We start from the raw sequence: 19,285 nt of genomic DNA, 5'->3' as shown, positions 1-19,285 counted from the left end.
AACATTAAAACAATTTTCCAACAACAATCATCAACAATAAACACTAACTTCTTCATATGAAACATCATGGTGAACTTGTCTCTTGTTAAAAATGTGTAGTCTTTTGGATCTACACTTTACATATTATGATCTTTCCAAAAACAAGTGTTCTTTTGTATTTTAAACAAACTTTTTATGAGTTTTAGTTTCAAAAATTAGTTCTACACACACTTTATTACTTCAAGATTACAAGTTTATGTGTAAAAATTCCTATTTCAAGTTCACATTATGCTTCATGTGTTCACCTTTAAGTTTAACCATGGATCCTTCAAGATCCATGCTTAAACTTGGTAGCTTTAACATAGTTGATTTAATCATAAACACAAGATATAACATAAACAACTTCATTACATACACTAAAAATTCATGTAATCACTTATTTTCTTCATGAATATGTTAGATCTTCTTATTTTTAATATCAGAAGTTAAGTTGTTTAGATGGTGAAACTTGTACATAACATAAACATGACATAAATTAGTGATCAAGAAGCTTACTACTAGCTCTAATGGCTAGGGAAGTGGCACAAAAATGGAGATGATGATCAAGGAAGAAAGTGAGTGGTTAAAAGCTCCACAAGGTGGTCCTTCAAGTTCTAGCACCATACACCTTCCTAAATGGCCTCCATACACCTTCTAGCAAGCTTGGATTGTGAGGGAATGAAGTGAAAATGGTTGTGTATGTGGGTGGGTGTTGAGCCGTGAGCAAAGAAGCAAGGGAGGAGGAAGATGAAGCTAAATGTGAGTGTGAGATTTGTTTAGGATTTATAAAGATTTCCATATCTCCTTTATGGTATAATTCTTGGAATATTCCCTTACATAATATCTAATGAAATCTAATAAAATCAAGTGAAATGTAATAAAATCAAATGAAATCTTCATGTGGGACCCATTGGGGCCGGATTTGGTGAAGGGGGGGGGGAATGTAAAATTTTGGAACTTGAGGGTTTATGATGCAAACTAGAAGGTTTAAGTTAGTAGAAGTGTGTTTAGGTGTTTTTATGATTTTTAAGGTGTTCTAGCATCAATATTATTTTAATATCATAAAAATATTAATTCTAGTCAAATTTTTATGTCCCAGTTATTGTCCGATTGTTCGGTTCGTTACGGTTCGTTAAAGTGCTGAATTGCGCAGTTTCACTAGGTATAAAGCACTTTTTGTGGCAGTTTTTATTCCCAACACTTTGTAAGTTATTTTGGACAATAAAACACAAATTTTACATGATATTGATGTGTTAAAAAGCTGATTATAGCTGATTTATAGCTGAATTATGCAGATTTCTACATTTAAAGTGCATTTCGGGTACTTTTTAGTGCATAGTTTAGCTTCCGGAAAGTTTATATGTTAACCCTTGTATCCACACTTGGGTTTTATTGTATTTTAGATGTTGGACCTACTCCTAGGCCCCAATTCTATTGTCTGATTGTTTTCTTCAAAACTGCTGACACAGTTTGTCTTACCGGTGAGTTTACTAGTCTTTCTGACGCAACGCTAAAGTAATGCATAAAGAAATATTTGAAGTATAAAACGTGCATGAATTCACATGTATAGCATGAAATCAGACAATGTTGACATTTAAGCACATAATTGCAGATATTAACTAATAATTCGACTGTACGGAAATTACCGGTTTTGTGCCAGTTGTCACAGTAATGGGCAAGTGTTAGAACGGGTCAGAATGGCCTATACCATTTTGTTAACATCTTCTAAACACCGAATGTGTTGTTGAGAATTTGTGAAGTCGTTGAAATTGTCTCTTAATCTTAACCCATAAACCAACACTAACAATGATACAGAGAGAGATGAACTACATATCAAACAGATACAAAGCTAAAACCACCTAACTCCGGTTGCAGCCCAGACTTCTGAGTGCTGCCCCAAAACTACCAGATTTCAGTGGTTGCGCGAACTTCCAATCGCCGCCCAAACAACCACCATATTCCAGTGGCTACCTGAATATCTGACCGCTATCAACATTATCGTTTGCCACCAAACTTTTGATAGCCACCACCATTGTTACTGCCCTCGAAAAAAAAAGTAAAACTCTTTTTAATATTCTTGTTCAACTTACAAAATAATTAGTATTTATCACTAAAATACTATTTTATACCTATATTAGTTAAAATTATTATTTTTATATAAGTGATTTTCTCATAATTTTTTGTACTAATTATAATATAATTTAAATATATATTTAATATATTAGTTAAAAACTATATAAACCGCAAGCCAGCTCGAGAAGCAAAGTTCAAGCTCGGGCTCGTTTACTATATGTGCTTGTCTTTAGGCTTGAGCTAGGGCTCATTTAAGCTCGGCTTGTTTCGAGCTTTTTTTTCAATCCGAGCTCAAGTAGGTCGCAACTCGCGAGTAGCTCGACTGAAATCAGTATTGTTTCAATGAAAACTAAATCATTTTGTCCAAAAGTTTATATTATTATCATAGTGATATTATTATGGTGATCATAAGTAACACACAAATTACCCGCACCATACGATACCCAATAAATAAACAGAAAGTGTCAGCTTGGCCAGCCCGACCCATTTGAAGTTTCAACCCATACTAAAAACAACTCACTTTGACTTGTTAACCAACTCGTCCAACCCACCCGTCTACAATAACATAAAAAATATAAGGATAAGAAACGTGACAAGAGTTATCTCAAAATGCCTACCAGAGTTTTCCACAAACAAATATGCTCAACTCCGCTTTGATGCCTTAACTATAACAGGGACTGCAAGTAAAAAGGAACTTATATAAGTTAAGTATACCAACAGAATTATAAAACACAGACGAAGAAAACACTTTATCATCACGATATTTCTCTTGCATCCATCATTAAAATCTATTAGAACAATATCTTGATAACATCAAAGAAAGGATCTCATTACTGGAATCAAAATACTATCATTTGTTTATTCAGAATATCTCTTAGTAACAAACAAACAAACATCATAAAGTTAAAATCTAGAAACACAAATATACAAAATCCAGATGCGCATACGGTATATCTTATGGACAATAACAACTGAAAGAAAACTCATGTACTCAACTCAACTGCTTCAATCATGTTTCCTTCCAAAAGGGCAATGACAATAGAAAAAAAGGTTAATACTAACATCTAGTAAATACCTCTACTTGTCTTTGATATTTTGCAACATGAAGCAGATATGTGGTGGCAGCTAGCAACAAAACCGCATAGAAATTTGCACGAAGCACGCTCACTACGTTGCCTTCTCACCCATCTACTCACGTCTTCCACACCTAAAAACTTTTTTTCCCAAATGTTGCGGTCTTTGAATGCATAAATGTAGTACACGTATCAGTTTACCCTATCATTTAATTAAAAAAAAACTAATAAGCAAGTTTCATACCACCGTAAAAACTGGACCATGAACACCCCTACTAATCATGTCTGCTCCAAAAACTGCCATTTGACTGGTATGATTAGTCATCAACTAAGAATAAGCAACACCCGCAGCTTATGCTTGTAGCCTTCTCTAAAATATCACAACAAAGTTAGCACATTAAGTAGTATTCCGATGGTTTCTAAAAAGAATTTTATAACATAGACACAAAACCTGAAGCTTTGACTTCAAATGTCACAAAAGTTGTTTCCAGCTAAAAAATTTTAATACCCTTATAAAATTTCATAAAAAACATGTTTGTGCTAGTGCAAAATTTCCAATAATTCCTTGTTTCTCATCAAAAAGCAGCAATTATAAAGCCTAAAGTAGGCAAACAAATAATATGTACTTTTAGCTTTTTTTATGAACGACCAATAACCCCCATGTAATACAAAAATCTTTGAGTATTCAAAGCATCCAAATCTCTCACGAATGAACAGTAACTTTTTTAAAAACAAGAAGAGAATAATATGGCCATCATAGACATAACAATGTCAAAACTCCACCTGCTTTTCAATATCATCATGAGGGATCCATCAAGTGTTTTATGCTGTAAATCACACCAACAAGGTTCCATATCCTAATTTAGGACAGCGTAATCTAACTGAGTTAGTAGAATCAAAGCATCAAAGAAAAAGACTTACATCCAATCGTTGTTCTCCTGTAATTTGTCTTTCTAGGGTTGCAATTCCAGACTCAAAGAGGTAAAGCAGAATCAAAGCCTTTGTAATTTCTAAAAGCTAGTGAGAGGAATAGGATTAGGTTAGCAAATGAGGGTTCCATAGGAAGCAAACTAAGAGATAAAGATGGTTTTAAGCGCTGGATATTGTGAAGGAAGTGAAGCGGCAGGTTTGAATTTTGAAATGGCTTGAGGGTTTTCAAAAATTTGGGTCGGCCGCCTATATGAGATTTTTTAACATCTTTCAAAAATTAAAAGCTTAACGTATTCACTAAAAGTTAAAAACTCTTAATTTTCAACATTCTAATATTCTCTCTCTTATATCTATTATATATATAGGGTAAGGTTCAAGCGAGAACCACCTTTATTGCGAGAACCGCGACAACCAATGTGAACACAACCTAAAATAGCTAAAAAAAACCTAACCCCCACCCCCACCCAAAAAAAAAAAAAAAAAACCTAAACCCCCCCCCCCACCAAAAAAGAGCCTAACCCCCCCCCCCAAGCTAAATGCTAAAAACTAAAACCCCCCAAAAAACCTAAAAAAACCTAACCCACCCACCTCCCCCCCCCCCCAAACCTAAACCCCCCTCCCCCACCCCCAAAAACCTAACCCCCCCCCCCCAAGATAAAATGCTAAAAACTAAACCCCCAAAAAACCTTAAAAAATCTAAAAAAAAAATTTAATATTTTTTATGTTAAAATCGCTACTTTTAATAGCCAAAAAAATTTTGTGTGTTTTTTAGCTAATTTTTAGGCATTTTTGGTTGTGTTCACATTGGTTCTCGCGGTTCTCGCAATAAAGGGTGGTTCCTAACGGATCTTTGTCCTATATATATATATATATATATATATATATATATATATATATATATATATATATATATATATATATATATATATATATATATATATATATATATATATATATATATATATATATATATATATATATATATATATTAATAAGCATATCCAAAGGGCAAAAATGGTTATTTGCCATTGTACAAGCGTTTAAAGCTTGTTGTACAAACCTACAAAGCACACAACTTTTTCAACACTTGCTGTGATGCCGCATGGAGCTTGAACCGGATAATGTTGACCCGTATTTAATATTCCGGATCCAATATAATGCTCGTATCTCTCTCCAAACCCTATTCATTTCATTCAGCCGCTCTTTCATCCTCTCTCTGCAACCCTAATCTTCTTCATCTTCAACCCCCATCTTCAACCCTCATCTTCCTTCGTTCTCCTTCTCACTCTCTCTCTCTCTCTCTCGCAAACAGGGAAGAGGACTCAAACCGTATACACAAATCTTAGAACGAGTTAACCAGATACTTCTCCTTGTTGGTTCTTTTCTTCCCTGTTTTCGTTCCAGTTCTTGCTTTCATCAGCTCAAGGTCATTTTTTTGACATTTTCGGTTGGTTTGGTGTAGATGAAGATGGAGTGAGGAAGATGAAGATGACAATACTTTGCAGATCTGAGTTTTCTAGCTACATTCGGTAGTTTTACATTTAGATCCAAGTCTTTTACATTCAAATCTGATGGGTTTGCGTTCAGATCTGACTGCTTCTACAGTTTCACGTTTCATCTGACTGCTTCTACAGTCTGCTTTGTGGTAAAAGGTTTATCTGGATCTGGATCTGAATCGATTTATTTTTTCTTTTTTTTATTTGTAGAAGTTGTTACTGTTTTGTTGTGGTTCGATGATGTTAGAAGGAGGTTTTCAGGTCTTTTTATGCTTTGTAGAGGTAGGTTTATCCGAATACATCTTAGGGTGTGCTGAAATTATTTTGATTTGCATATATCTGCCGTTTGTTGTTTGATTTGAGTTAATATGTGTGAAAATTGAGTAACGACGTCACATGAATGCTAATTTTTTGTCTTTATTCATATTGTGTTTTATGGAGATGGTGAATCTACTGGTTGTCTTCATGGCCCTCCCCTTGCAGGTTTCATGGTCAAGGCTATGGTTGAGGCATAAAAATTCAGATCATTAAATATAATCTTTGGTTTGTTTCTTTGGGTTTATGGGTCCTGGATTGGCTTTTGTGAGAGTTGCACACCCTAATCAGTTGATCTTTTTCTTCTTATGGTTGTTGGTTTTTGCATCTTGTTTCTAGAAATAATTTCGCAAGTTTGTGTCACTGTTGCTTTGGTGAGGAGAAAAATATGAATATGGCTGCACATGATTGGAGACTCTCATTTCAAAACACAGAGGTAGATTGCTTTGGGTTAACCTTCTCTTTAGAGGTGGCAAGGCAGGCGGGTTGGGTAACACGACAAAAGGAGCCATGGCGAGTATAAATATAAACACCTTTTCCCCAACTTTTAGGATTGTATTTAATAATTAGTGTGTTAATCGTGGTAACCAAAAACATATTAATAGAATAAAATAATTCAAGTGGCTGTATACACTACATATTATTTTTAAGGACTTTCAGCCTGTTTGATTTCATCTTCTCATGTTATTGTTTTAGTTGTCTTTTACCTGACCTGACCTGTTTGATGGAACACAACCAAGATTGAGCAACTCTTAAGTAAGTGACTCAAAATTGTCACTTCTTGCTTGCTTGCCTGTTGTTGCTTCTCATACAAACTAAATCATTGCATTTTATCGCGTGCAGAGCAGAGACCAAACATTGAGTTGGATAAAGAGCAATACAGAACTAACGGTTGCTACAAATGATGGGAACAAGGTGGTTATCAACCCACATTGGATGGGTGTTATCTACTTTCTGTAATTTTATGAAATAGGTCGAAGTAGATAAACTGAAAATAATGTTTTTGTGCAAGTGTGAAGTCACTTTGAACTTTTTATCTTATAAATCTTGCTTTTTTATTTCCAAGATTACACGGTAAGATAATGCACCAGGTGGGCGTGGAAAATTTCACCAGAGTTGTTTGGATTTTGCTCTCATCGGCGGCTGTAAAATTTCATGCTAACAATCGTCCTAATCGGTAAAGTTATCGGATACTGATTTGCTTCTTTTTCTAGCATGGATGTGAATAATGCAAGTTTAGTTTTAAATCTACTTGTTGTTTATCGTCTGTGAATAAGTTTGGATCTGGTTTCGTTTGAGAACTGAGTAAGGTGTTAGGTTTCGTATTGAATATGCTATTTGTTAAAGAGGAAAATTTAGTATGTGAATTAAGCAAGCCATTGTAGTTGATCGTTTAATGTTGATATGGAGATTAGGAATAAAATCAGGGGCGCAGTTTTGAGTTTTATATAATCACCTATTTGTTGTGACGTGCTGTTATAACTACCTTGTAAATATGCTTGCATGTTTTCCTAGCCAAGGATAAGTGTTACCATAAGTGAAGGATTTGATATGTCAATTTGGGTATTATATAACGTGAAATTGATTGTGTTCTGTATACATGTATAAGTTGTGTGTTAGTTTTTTCTATCAATTGGTGATTAGATTGATCATGTTTATGTGCTAACAATGATGTGTTACAGGTTGCCTATTTGCAATTTCAATCGCAAAAGAAGAAGCCAGCAAGTTAGGAACTGTTATTGGGATTGATCTTGGGACTACCTATTCTTGTGTTGGTGTCTATAAGAACGTGGGAATCGTATCACGCCATCATGGGTGGCTTTCACCGATTCCGAGAGGTTAATTGGTGAGGCAGCAAAGAATCAAGCGGCTGTAAACGCCAAACGAACTATCTTTGATGTTAAGAGACTTATAGGGAGAAAGTATGACCTTGTCTACTTGTGCATATAAATCGGAATTAATGGTAGTTCACATTATTAAACATTTTTATTCTTGTTTCACAAGTTTGAGGACAAAGAAGTTCAGAGGGATATGAAACTTTTCCCTTACAAGATTGTGAACAAAGACGGGAAGCCGTATATCCAACTTTCACTCAAGGTTGGGGAAACTAAGGTCTTCAGTCTTGAAGAGATTAGTGCTTTGATTCTTACCAAAATGAAGGAGACGGCTGAAGCATTCCTCGAGAAGAAGATTAAGGATGCTGTTGTTACAGTTCCTGGTAAGTACATTGCAAGTTACCGGTTATAGTTTATGTACCTTTGAAACATATTTATTGATTACTTCATTGTTTGTGTAGCTTACTTCAATGATGCCCAAAGGCAGGCTACCAAGGATGCTGGTGTGATTGCTGGTTGAGGTGGGCCCCTCAATGGATTTGGTAGTTAGAAGACACCGGCTTCCCGATAAATTCCTAAAGAAAGGTCTTAAAATTCCTCATGAGTTAATTAAGAAGGTTTAAATTATTTATTGTTTTTATTAGTATGGCAATTCATTTGGATGCTTGTACTTTGCAACTATTGTTTATGTTTTTTTACTTGTAATACTTTCAGGAGAAAAATGTCAGCAAAGATGCACTTGCAGGGAAAATCGGGAAGATTTACGTTCCAGATCAACAGGTGAGTGAAAACAGTAAATGAAAGTTTATTTTTTGTGTGTGTTAGGTACTTAGAATGAACATGCGAGTGAAATTTAATGACCATTTTACACCTATGACTAAAACTGTTTGTTTTAGATGTTATAGTGATAAAATGTAGAGGTCTGTTGACAGTAAACAGTAAATGAAAGTTTATTGTTTCTGTGTGTTAGGTCCTTGGAATGAACACGCGAGTGACATTAAATGACCATTTTACCCCTGACTGGAACCATGTCGGTATGCTCGGTTAATTGACATATTGTGTTTTGCATTGCAGGTTGGAAGTGCATCTTTACCGTTTACGCCAAAGGGAGTGAAAACGGAGCATCGTGAAGCAAAGGCTAAAGGCGAAGACAACAAGCATGCTGAAAAGAAACAGAAGCAGAATGATGACGCTTCTGCTTGATAATGATGTCTGTATCTTTACCTTTGAAACAATTTTGTTTTTATTTATTCTGTCTTATTGTCATGATTTATGTTATAATTATATATACTGGGCTTCCTTTGGCATCAATTTTTGTAACTGTGAGATGGCAAAAAGTTGGCTAGGTCATGTTGTTTGGAAGTAGTCATGTTGCTCAATTTGAGCTTGTTAACCGTTAGTTATATACCTGTTGCTTGATAGTCAAATTGATCTTTTTTGTTATTATCATATTAAAAATATTAATAATTATATTTCTATTGATTAATTACACCAAATTTGCCGTTCAAAAAAAGTAATAAAGAAAAAAGCTGTTAGGACCGGTTTGACTCCGAAACGATTGCGTATGAACTCGTACGACGTGCGGAATCCGTGTACGAGCAAAACCGAAACACACGAGACGTACTATTAACGTGATTCTTTGATAGATCTGAAAAGATACAAGAACCGTGAATCACCTTTTGCCTTTCTCTCTCTTACTTTCTCTCTCTAGCTTCTCTCTCTAACCTCTAAGCTCCAAAGATCAAAATGGCAAAAGTCTCTAACTAAAAGCCTAAGGCTTCTATTTATAGGCCAAAGGTGATAAGGAAACTTTCCTTATTTACAATAATGCCACCTTGCCTTTTAGTAACAAGATATTACATTGTAAACACAAAGTTCTTCTGTTTCAGCTACGAACTGAGATGACGGAGGCGATAGACATTAATGTACCAACAGACTCCCCCTTGGATATTGCCGTAGTCAATCTCAAATCTTCAGACTTGTAGCTTCTTTTCTTTTCTTTCTCTCACTTTAGCTTGAATATAATCCCGGTGGATTTATCTTCAGCTTCAGCTCCCCCTTTCTGTGAACTCTTCAGGCTCCCCCTTTCGTCAAGCATCCGTGCTTTGGGATCGACACCTGGCTTTCCAGTTACAAGCTCTTTCAGGAACGATACCTGGCTCCTTACACTCTTCCGTTGGAATTGAGCTTGTCTTCAGACTCCCCCTCAGACTCAGCTGTCAGGATCGTAGTCTGGAATAACATCTGCAACACTCATACGTTTATAAGTGACAGTGTTTTGAGATTATCGTAATCTGACTCTTTAAACTTTCTAAATCAAGATCCTGGCAATAAGATATAATAATATGAATATATCCAGGATTATCTTGACTCTCTCCCCCTATCAAAATGCTTTATAGATTTGACAGCGTTAAAGAATCCAAATCGAAAAACTGACTCTTTTAAGATTTTAACAATATGAGCATCCAAATCCTTCACGGTTGATCATCCAAGTCCAAATTAATGACCTTGGAGATATCACAAACTGTTTTTAAATTTTGATTTTAATTTTAAAAACTTCAAGTTTCAAATTAATGAACTTGATTTATTTCCAGAAACACGATTAGCATACTTAGATTTTGAAACACATCATTCAGACATCGATTGTCGAAAATAAAACGGAAATCAAAATCTTTTTGTATTTTTCTGAAAATATAAAGCAGTAAAGAAATATTTACAAACATATTTACAGTCAATATTTTTGTTTGAGTTCGTGTAAGAGGATCATATCAGTTTTTGAAACAAATCACTAGCACCGTTAAGCTTTAATCATTTTAAGTTCTAAACGATTCACCTCGATTAACGATATAGTTGTCCTCTTAAATTTTCACACAATTTTCAATCTATTCAGGATACGCTTTAGATGTTTTAGGAACTTAGCTCGATTTATGTGTCCCACCTCTTGAATATACTCCCGTATCCAGAATCTCAATATTCAGTCTTACAGGCAAGAGTACTACAATGATGTCTGTACATAAATTAGGGGTTTAATGCGAGAATTGAGGGATCTCAGGTCAGAACTTCCGTTCAGCAGAGAGATATCAATTTCGACTTTGCGGTGTGTCCCCTTTAGAGAATCTTTTAGCTACAACAGATGATTATCAATTTTATTGTCTAATCACTGAGGGCTAGAATGCTATGTTTCAAGCATTTACTGCAAAGCATTATCCAAGGACTAGGTCAGAACTTACCGTTCAGCAGAAGTCCCGGAATAATACCCCAGACATCATAGAGTATTAATACCTAGTATATCAGAATACGAGACCTTTCAAACGAGATTTCAGGGGTTACCTATATATCCAAGTAGTGTTCCCCACAAATTTCGCAAGTTTGAAATTTTAGGTTTATATCCCGAATAAATCTACTAAATGTACGAAAACCTATTGTCACATCATCAGTGAGACCATTTATCACATTTGACATTACATTTCTTTAGCGTGCTGTGATAGTCTACTGATGTACTATCATTTCCTCTTTTATCAACAAAAACTCAAATTTTTGAATTTTATCATGTTTTTGCCTTTTTCAAATTTTCTAATGTTTTTGGATTTTCTGACAATAATATCTCTTACTCCCCCTAAAATTCAAAACCATTTAAAGAAAATTTGACAACCTGATACTGATAGCTTTGTCTCGCCATCCATTTTCTGCATCTCATGCATAGATTTGCAGATGTACCCCCATGATTTACAACACATTGATCTTTTACAGTTTGAAAACCGTTTTTCAATCTAGTGAAATTAATCATGTTTGTTCAGCCGTGAGGGTTTCGGCGTATTCAATCAGAACTTCCCCTGATAACAAACTATTTTCCCATTATGATTTCAAAACACTTAAGTTTGTTTTAATCAAAATGGTTTTTCCGGAAAATAAGTTTTGTTTAATTCACACACGGGGTTTATTCATCACCTTGTTCTTTCATCAACTAATTCGAAAGTTAAATCAAGTACAACTTAATGTCCTTGATAAAACATTTCTCAAGAAAGATGCCGATTCCTACTCCTCAATTACCAACCTGGGAGTTCCGGCAAATTCAAGTAACATATTTTTGAATTTTTGCATTTTTGACAAATTTAAAAAACAAACATATTTTTGATTTTCAAATTTTTGACAAAATGAAAAAAAAAAAATTTTTTTTTTTTTAATTTTTTTTAGAGTTTTTGAAAATATTGTTTATTTATTTACAGAAATCAAACAAACTCCCTGTTTAACCGTTGCAGGGATCAGCAGCCTCCGGTGCCAGGCTGCTTCGTTTCTCCTTTGGTTGACATTCAGTTTTCTTCAGAAACACCTGCACATTCAAATTTTATCAAATACGACACAATAATTTTCTTTTCAATAAAGATGGATGCCGATTCATGCTTCGCGATAAAGGAAGCTCCGGCAAATCAATTTGTTTAATCAAACATTGTATTCACCCAAGCCTCACCAGCCTTGGGTGTAACCTTGACTCTAGCAATCTGAATTTTAAAGTTTTCAGCCTTAAGTGGTGGAAAATTTGCATCATAATCAATCGAAATTGACTCCTCATCCTTTTTCACCTCATAAGTTGAACTTTCTGTTTCTGTTTTCGATTTCCAGATTTGTTTTTGTTTCTCATTTTTAACTAAATCGACTTGTTTCTTAACACTCCATGTTTGACCTTTTGGAGTCCCACGTTTGTAAAAATGTGACTCTTTTTGAACATTTGGACTCTGAACAACATCTTTTGGTTTCCAAAATTGGTTTGGTTTTGTTGCATCAACAGTTGTTTTCCAACTTTGTGTTGTTCTAAGTTCGGGTGTCACTGGTTTCCAAGTTTGTTGTGAGTCAGCCTTTGACAATTTTGGCTTCCAGGTTTGCTTTGATTCAAACTTGGTTGACTTTTGAATCACAACTTCATATTTCTGTTTTTGAACATAAACAGACTTCTTTTTCGTTTCAACACCAACAGGTTTCAGATTTGGACATTTGCGAGCAAGATGTCCTGTTTGATCACATTTAAAGCATGTTCTCTTTGAAACATCTTTGACCTGTTGTTGTTGCTTTTTCTGGGCCTGAAACTCTTCATTTGACTGTTGTCTAAATTTGAGTTCTTTCTCTTCTTCTGAACTTGTTCCGTGAACGAAGTTCATTTTTTCCTGAAAATTCGGAGTTTTATTTTTATTCCTATTTTGTTTCTTCTTATAACCCAACCCAGCCTTCATGTTTTTCTTCTTGTAACCAGGTTTGTTATAAAAAGTTTTGTGACCTTTACCAGCAAATTTTGGAATTTCAGATTTTTCAATCTCAACCATCTTGAAAACTTTGTCAATCTTTTCTGAAATCACATTCTGAATCGGGAATACAACGTCTAAGAATAATTTGTCCGATCCAATCATGGTATAAACCAATCCCTTTGAATCATCATTCAAACTTTTCTCAGATTTTGTGTTCTTCAGATATGCATCATGAAGATTTCCTTCATCTTCATCATGCGATTCAGATTTACCTGTATGAACTGACTCTTCGTGCAAGATACTTTCAACGACTTTACCTACCACCTCTGAATCATGAATATCATCAGATTTGGAATAGGTTATGTCAATGTTGTCTGGCAATTTGTCTACCATGTTGAAAGCTTTTTCGACCTTTTCCTCATCATAAAATGCAAACTTTTCCGGTGGTGGAACTTGATGAAACTCTGAGCCAATGCCTTTCTTGTTCTGCTCAGACTCACCATCACCCGGTTTTATATTGAAAATTCGTTCAAGCACATATGACGACACATGGTAACTTTTTAACTTGTTGTTTTCCTGTTCTAAATCAACAATCTGTTGCTTTAGCTTAGCAACATCCTCAATATAGGAATTAACAACATCTTGTTTTATAGCATACATTCGTTTAAGCTCTTTTGTTGTTTCAGACATATAATTCATTCTTGATTGAGCATATTTCATTTCATCTTTCACCTTTTCATATGACTCTTTTATAACCTCATATGATAATTTCATTGAATCATATTCCTTTTTCATTTCTTGACAAGCAATTTCTTTTTGTTCACATTCATTTGTCGTTTTCAAAATGTTTTCCTTCAAAACTTCATTTTCTTTTTCCAATTTGTTACATTTTTCTGAAAATTTTCCATCATTTTCTTTAAAAACTTTTTCTTTTTCTAACATTTCTTTGCATTTATTTTTGAAAATGTTTTCGATTTTTGTGAATTCAAGATCTTTTGTTCTGAATTGCTCATCTTTTTCAGTACAAGCTCTGCATGGTTCCATGCATTTCTTGCACTGTTCAGCTGGTTTTAAAAATTCAGAATCAGAATGTACCTCAGTGTTTGGCACTTCGGTGTTTTCAGCTTCCTCTGGCTGCTTCATCTCAGCATCATTCAGCTTTTGTTCAACACTGACTTCTTCGCCAACATCACCAGCATCTGACTTTTCATTTTTCTTTTCTTCTTTTTCAATTTGCTGTTCTTCAACTACTTTCACCATTTCAGCTTCTACAGCTTCTGTTTCGACTTCTTCAGCAACCTTCTTCAGATTAACTACCATCTCTTCAACACTCTTCTTTATTTTCTCTTCATCCCTTTTTCTCAAGCATGACAGCATAGCATATCGGATATCTCTTTCGTATTGTTTAACGTATGCATCATCTTTCGTCACTCTTCTGTAATATTCAGCTCTCAACGGGACAGCAAGAAGAACATCATCAAAGATTATATCTTTCTTTGGAACAACTGGTTCTCCTTCTCTGTTGTAATAACACTCTCTCTTCTTGTCCCATCGTTTGTTGCTGACAGCATTCTCATATTCTTCCTGCATCTCATCCATTCTTCTGTAAACCACATCTCTTTCTTTATGTGTTTTCTCACTCAAGATCTCTTCTCGAGTTTTCTCTTTGTTCTCAATCTTTTCTTCATGGTTTTTAGCAGGTTCTTTTTCTTCTTTAATTTCAGCAACATTCGCAAACTTTCTTGGTGCTGTCGTAGCTTTCCCATGAGCTGTTTTGCGAACAATATCATTTCGATCTTCTTCTGGACAAATTTGAGACCAATCATATCCTTCATCAGGATATATGACAGGACAAGCTCTTGAAGTTGTTTTTGGTCTATCTTCAATCAACTTTGGCTCTTCTCTGCTTCGATGGTAGATCGCCTTTTGATAATAATCATCATTGAAAGGACGTTCATTTCTTTCAGCAACTTCTGCATTCTTACACTCTCTTTTGAAATGACCCTTTTGCTTGCATTTGAAACATGTCACTTTTGACTTGTCAAAACCGAGCTTTGTTGATGGACCACCAAGAGATTGTTTCCCAGTAATTTCCATGTATCTTTGAGCTCTCCGAATGCAGCTTGCTAAACACCAACGAATATCAATAAGCTCCATCTCCTCTGGATCAATCTGGTCGTAGTCTTCTTTCGTCAGTTCAGAATTACCGATTTTTCCAGCTACCAGACCTTCATATGATTCCAGGACAGATGCAAGAAAGCTCATTTGCTGCTTCGCTGCATTGATACTCATTGCTGGAGAATTCTTCAGTTTAAGAGCAATGTTGCACAAAATTTCATCTGTGTCTTCAGAATTTGTTTTTGAAGATGAATGATATCCAGACTGATGACTTGTTGACGTTGTTTGAGATTCATTCATCTTTTCACCAATGAATGCTGTCTTTGGTGAACCAACGCCTTTCTCTGAAAGTACACTACTTTTGTAATACAAGCCGACATTCTGTTGACGTGAAGACTCTGTCATCTTGCTTTGTTTCTGCAGCTCTAGATCATGACTCTCAATCTTTTCAAACAATGCATCAAGAGAAATTGTATCATATGAATCATCATTTTTCAAAATAAACACAAACGTTTGCCACTGATCAACTCGTGGTAACGCTTCAATCACTTTATCGATGATTTCTTCTCTTGTTTTAGCAATTTCAAATCTTTCGAGTTCGATTTTTAGGTGACAGAATCTTTCTATCATTTGTCTCACCGATTCTCCTTTTAAACTATCAAAAAGATCAAATTCTTTTTTAATTAGCGCGATTTTGTTCTTTTTAATTTGTTTGCCACCCTCAGCTTTAATACGTAGAGCTTCCCAAACCGATTTGGATGTCCCGCTATGATTTAATAATGCAAATATATCGTTTCTAATTGCTGATTGTATCAATGCGATCATCCTTTGTTCAGCGGCAAATTCTGCTCTGTCGTCTCTGGAGAATTTTTTGAACTGTAGATCTTCACCTTTATCATCTTTTGGCTTTTCGTATCCGTATTCTAGACAAAACCAACTTTCATGTGCATACGCTTTTGCCCAATTAATAAATCTTTCTTTCCACCAAGTATAATCTTCAATGCTTTCAAGCGTTGGTGGTTTAGAATGCGTTCCGTAAAAGTTATCATGCTTGATGTTCTCATTGATTGCCTTCGTAATTGTTTTTGGTGTAACAGTTGTAACTTCGGATGATTCAGATGTGAACGCGTTGAAAAACGTGTTATAAAATTCCTCAGCCATGGTTTGAACTTTTTGAATTACCTCGAATCACCTGAATGAATTTTGTAAACAACCGATTAGTTCAAAGATTTTTAACAAACTTAATTTTGAAAGTTAATTGATTTGATATGATTAAAAATTTTTAAGATTCAAATCAATTCTAAAATATTTATTCAATTTGATTTTTGTCAACCGAATAGATGGGGATGGTTACTAGCCGATCGAGTAGTAATGGATGCTAGCCGATCGAGTAGGGAGGGATGCTAGCCGATCGAGTAGGGATAGGATGCTAGCCGATCGGTTAGGAGGTAGTGCTAGCCGATCGAGTGGGAGGTGGTGCTAGCCGATCGAGTAGAAAAGGTCTCTGTTCGATCGAGTAGGAAAGGATACTGTTCGAGTGGGACTTTGCTAGCCGATCGAACAGCTGTTCGATTGAAGTGCACTAATATGCTGTTCGATCAAGAGTTTCTAGCCGATCGAACAGAAAAATATGCTGTTCGAGTGAGATTTTTCTGTTCGAACGGTTAGCACTTTGCTAGCCGTTCGACTAGCCTAACCGAACGGTTGGCCTACTCGATCCAAGTTCCTGTTCGATTAAACTTCCTGTTCGAACCAAAATCCTATTCGATCGAGTGACCTGTTCGAACGAGTTGCTTAGTTCGATCGAACAAGAACTGATGAACAGTTTGACGAACGGTTTCAGCAAAAAGTTCACAAAAACGCAGATTTCTCCCAAACGGCTTGGAATTTTGACCTGAAAATTTGTAGGATCATAGATCAGATATAGGCGCACAACATATCAAAATTTCATCCAATTTCAACCGTAAAAACACTGTTAATTTTACGATTTTCAAATAAAAACGTGAAGAACAAGAAAGTATGAAGAAATTTGACAAATCTGAGTAAATTCGACTCTGAATCTGAAGGATTTCTGTGCGTATTCGTGCGTTTGATCTGTGCAATCGAGCTCCTGCTCTGATACCACTTGTTAGGACCGGTTTGACTCCGAAACGATTGCGTATGAACTCGTACGACGTGCGGAATCCGTGTACGAGCAAAACCGAAACACACGAGACGTACTATTAACGTGATTCTTTGATAGATCTGAAAAGATACAAGAACCGTGAATCACCTTTTGCCTTTCTCTCTCTTACTTTCTCTCTCTAGCTTCTCTCTCTAACCTCTAAGCTCCAAAGATCAAAATGGCAAAAGTCTCTAACTAAAAGCCTAAGGCTTCTATTTATAGGCCAAAGGTGATAAGGAAACTTTCCTTATTTACAATAATGCCACCTTGCCTTTTAGTAACAAGATATTACATTGTAAACACAAAGTTCTTCTGTTTCAGCTACGAACTGAGATGACGGAGGCGATAGACATTAATGTACCAACAAAAGCTCCTCATGTTAACAGAAAAAAACCGTGTTAGCGAATTGGATAATGACAACAAATTACAAACCTAACCCAAGTACAAAAAAAATTGATGGAACAAACAAATTTACCCAAACCTCATGGACGATTTTGGTTTGTCATCTTCGTGTCCATCTATATCTTCCGTCAATCAGAGGGTCCGTTGGATAAATACTCGACTGGCGGTGTTGGTTTTGGCTTTAGTGGTGGTAGTGGTTTATGGCTTTGAGATGAAACTGAAAAGCCTTGCTCAATTTGAGCTTGTTAACTGTTAATTATATACCTGTTGCTTGATAGTCAAATTGATTTTTTTGCTATTATCATATTAAAAATATTAATAATTATATTTCTTTTGATTAATTACACCAAATTTGCCGTTCAAAAAAAAGTAATAAAGAAAAAGCCCCCCACCTTAACAGAAAAAACCGTGTTAGCGAATTGGATAATGACAAAAATTACAAACCTAACCCAAATACAAAAAAAAAAAAAAAGATTTGATCGAACAAACGAATCTACCCAAACCTCATGGACGATTTTGGTTTGTCGTCTTCGTATCCATCTATGTAAATTCTTTGTGTGGAATGATTGGCGAAGATTTGATTCACAAATTTTAGTTTTGAATGTTTGTTCTTATTTTATGTTTGTTTCTTGCTGTTATATTGCCAATATAGCACCTTGTTGGGTTTGTGTTTTGGTTTATTAATGAAGTTTGCATTACTATATATAATAATGTATAGCTTTTTTAATACTTTTATTATTTTAATATTATAATAATATTTATTTTCTTTATTTTTTTACTTTAATCTTTTTTTTTTATTATCAAGGGTTGGGATAAGCTTGGTGTCAACCAGTATCGAACCAGTACTGGTATAGAAAATACCGGTACGGTCCTGTTCGGTATCAGTACATGAAGGTAAAAATCGGCACTAATACATAAAACGCCAAAAGTTGGTGCCGAATTGATATTGGAAATCTTTTGGTTTGGGAAATTCAGTGCTGCTACCCGGTACCATTATTAAAAACGGTTTTATTATTTTTTTTTTGTTTATTAAAAGTCGTGAGGACGGAAGATGGATCTGCAGTTTGGCACTCGACGGCTTCTTACTGAATGAATAAATGTGAGGTTTAATGTAAAGAAAGACTCGATTAATCTGACCCCATCCTAATTCGAATAAAAGCATCCTAACTCGAATAAAAATGATCGTTTTGCTTCGGACGTGCTCTATAAAATATTATTACAAATTGATTATAGAAAAAAAAATAAGATAAATTTGGATCGCAGGAACTACACCAACCAATTAAGGAGGAAACCCAATAAATATGGAAAAATCCCGTTGTGGGAATCGAACCTAGGACCTCATGATCCCTAAGTCTTATCCCATTCCCAAAATGCCGCTTAATTCTAAAACTATTGATTATGATGCCATTAAATAATGTAATGTATTGTTCATCACAATGCAAGTGCTTTACACAAAAGAAAGTTAACTGGAAAACGAGAAAACTGATAAATTAACTAGAAAACGAGAATCGCCCCGTACATAGCCCTAAACTCACCAACCAAAGTGATATGTTTCCCGCCGCATCGCGCGGGTAAATGACTAGTATATATATATATATATATATCCATTCAAGATAAGTACGAA

The 19,285-nt window shown here is 35.2% G+C and overlaps 1 protein-coding gene and 2 long non-coding RNA genes across 6 annotated transcripts; 2 read left to right on the top strand and 1 right to left on the bottom strand.

Moving 5' to 3' along the window:
- Window positions 1-1,572: 1,572 nt before the first annotated feature.
- Window positions 1,573-4,334, bottom strand: LOC110916689. Of its 4 annotated transcripts, XR_004887755.1 has the most exons (6): window positions 4,086-4,334; window positions 3,948-3,991; window positions 3,409-3,534; window positions 3,167-3,328; window positions 2,709-2,768; window positions 1,573-2,056 (listed from the first exon to the last, which is right to left on the bottom strand). It is a non-coding gene; the product is annotated as an uncharacterized LOC110916689 (long non-coding RNA). The 4 variants fall into 4 exon arrangements; XR_004887753.1 differs by having other exon boundaries at window positions 3,948-4,334; XR_002579925.2 differs by lacking the exon at window positions 3,948-3,991 and having other exon boundaries at window positions 4,086-4,333.
- Window positions 4,335-7,584: 3,250 nt separating this feature from the next.
- LOC110903994 (luminal-binding protein 4) lies at window positions 7,585-8,260 on the top strand. Its single transcript, XM_022149803.2, has 3 exons — window positions 7,585-7,827; window positions 7,909-8,123; window positions 8,202-8,260. The coding sequence occupies exons 2-3, from the start codon at window positions 7,937-7,939 to the stop codon at window positions 8,258-8,260; spliced, it is 246 nt and encodes an 81-aa protein (XP_022005495.1). The 5' UTR covers window positions 7,585-7,827; window positions 7,909-7,936.
- A 102-nt stretch (window positions 8,261-8,362) lies between these two features.
- Window positions 8,363-9,167, top strand: LOC110904004. The gene is made up of 2 exons (XR_002572304.2): window positions 8,363-8,520; window positions 8,815-9,167. It is a non-coding gene; the product is annotated as an uncharacterized LOC110904004 (long non-coding RNA).
- Window positions 9,168-19,285: the final 10,118 nt, after the last annotated feature.

Source organism: Helianthus annuus, chromosome 2 (assembly GCF_002127325.2).
Source record: "Helianthus annuus cultivar XRQ/B chromosome 2, HanXRQr2.0-SUNRISE, whole genome shotgun sequence".
In the NCBI taxonomy this organism is placed as follows: Eukaryota; Viridiplantae; Streptophyta; class Magnoliopsida; order Asterales; family Asteraceae; genus Helianthus; species Helianthus annuus.
Note: the sequence above shows the minus strand (reverse complement) of the source record. Positions and strands in the feature narration are given on the sequence as shown.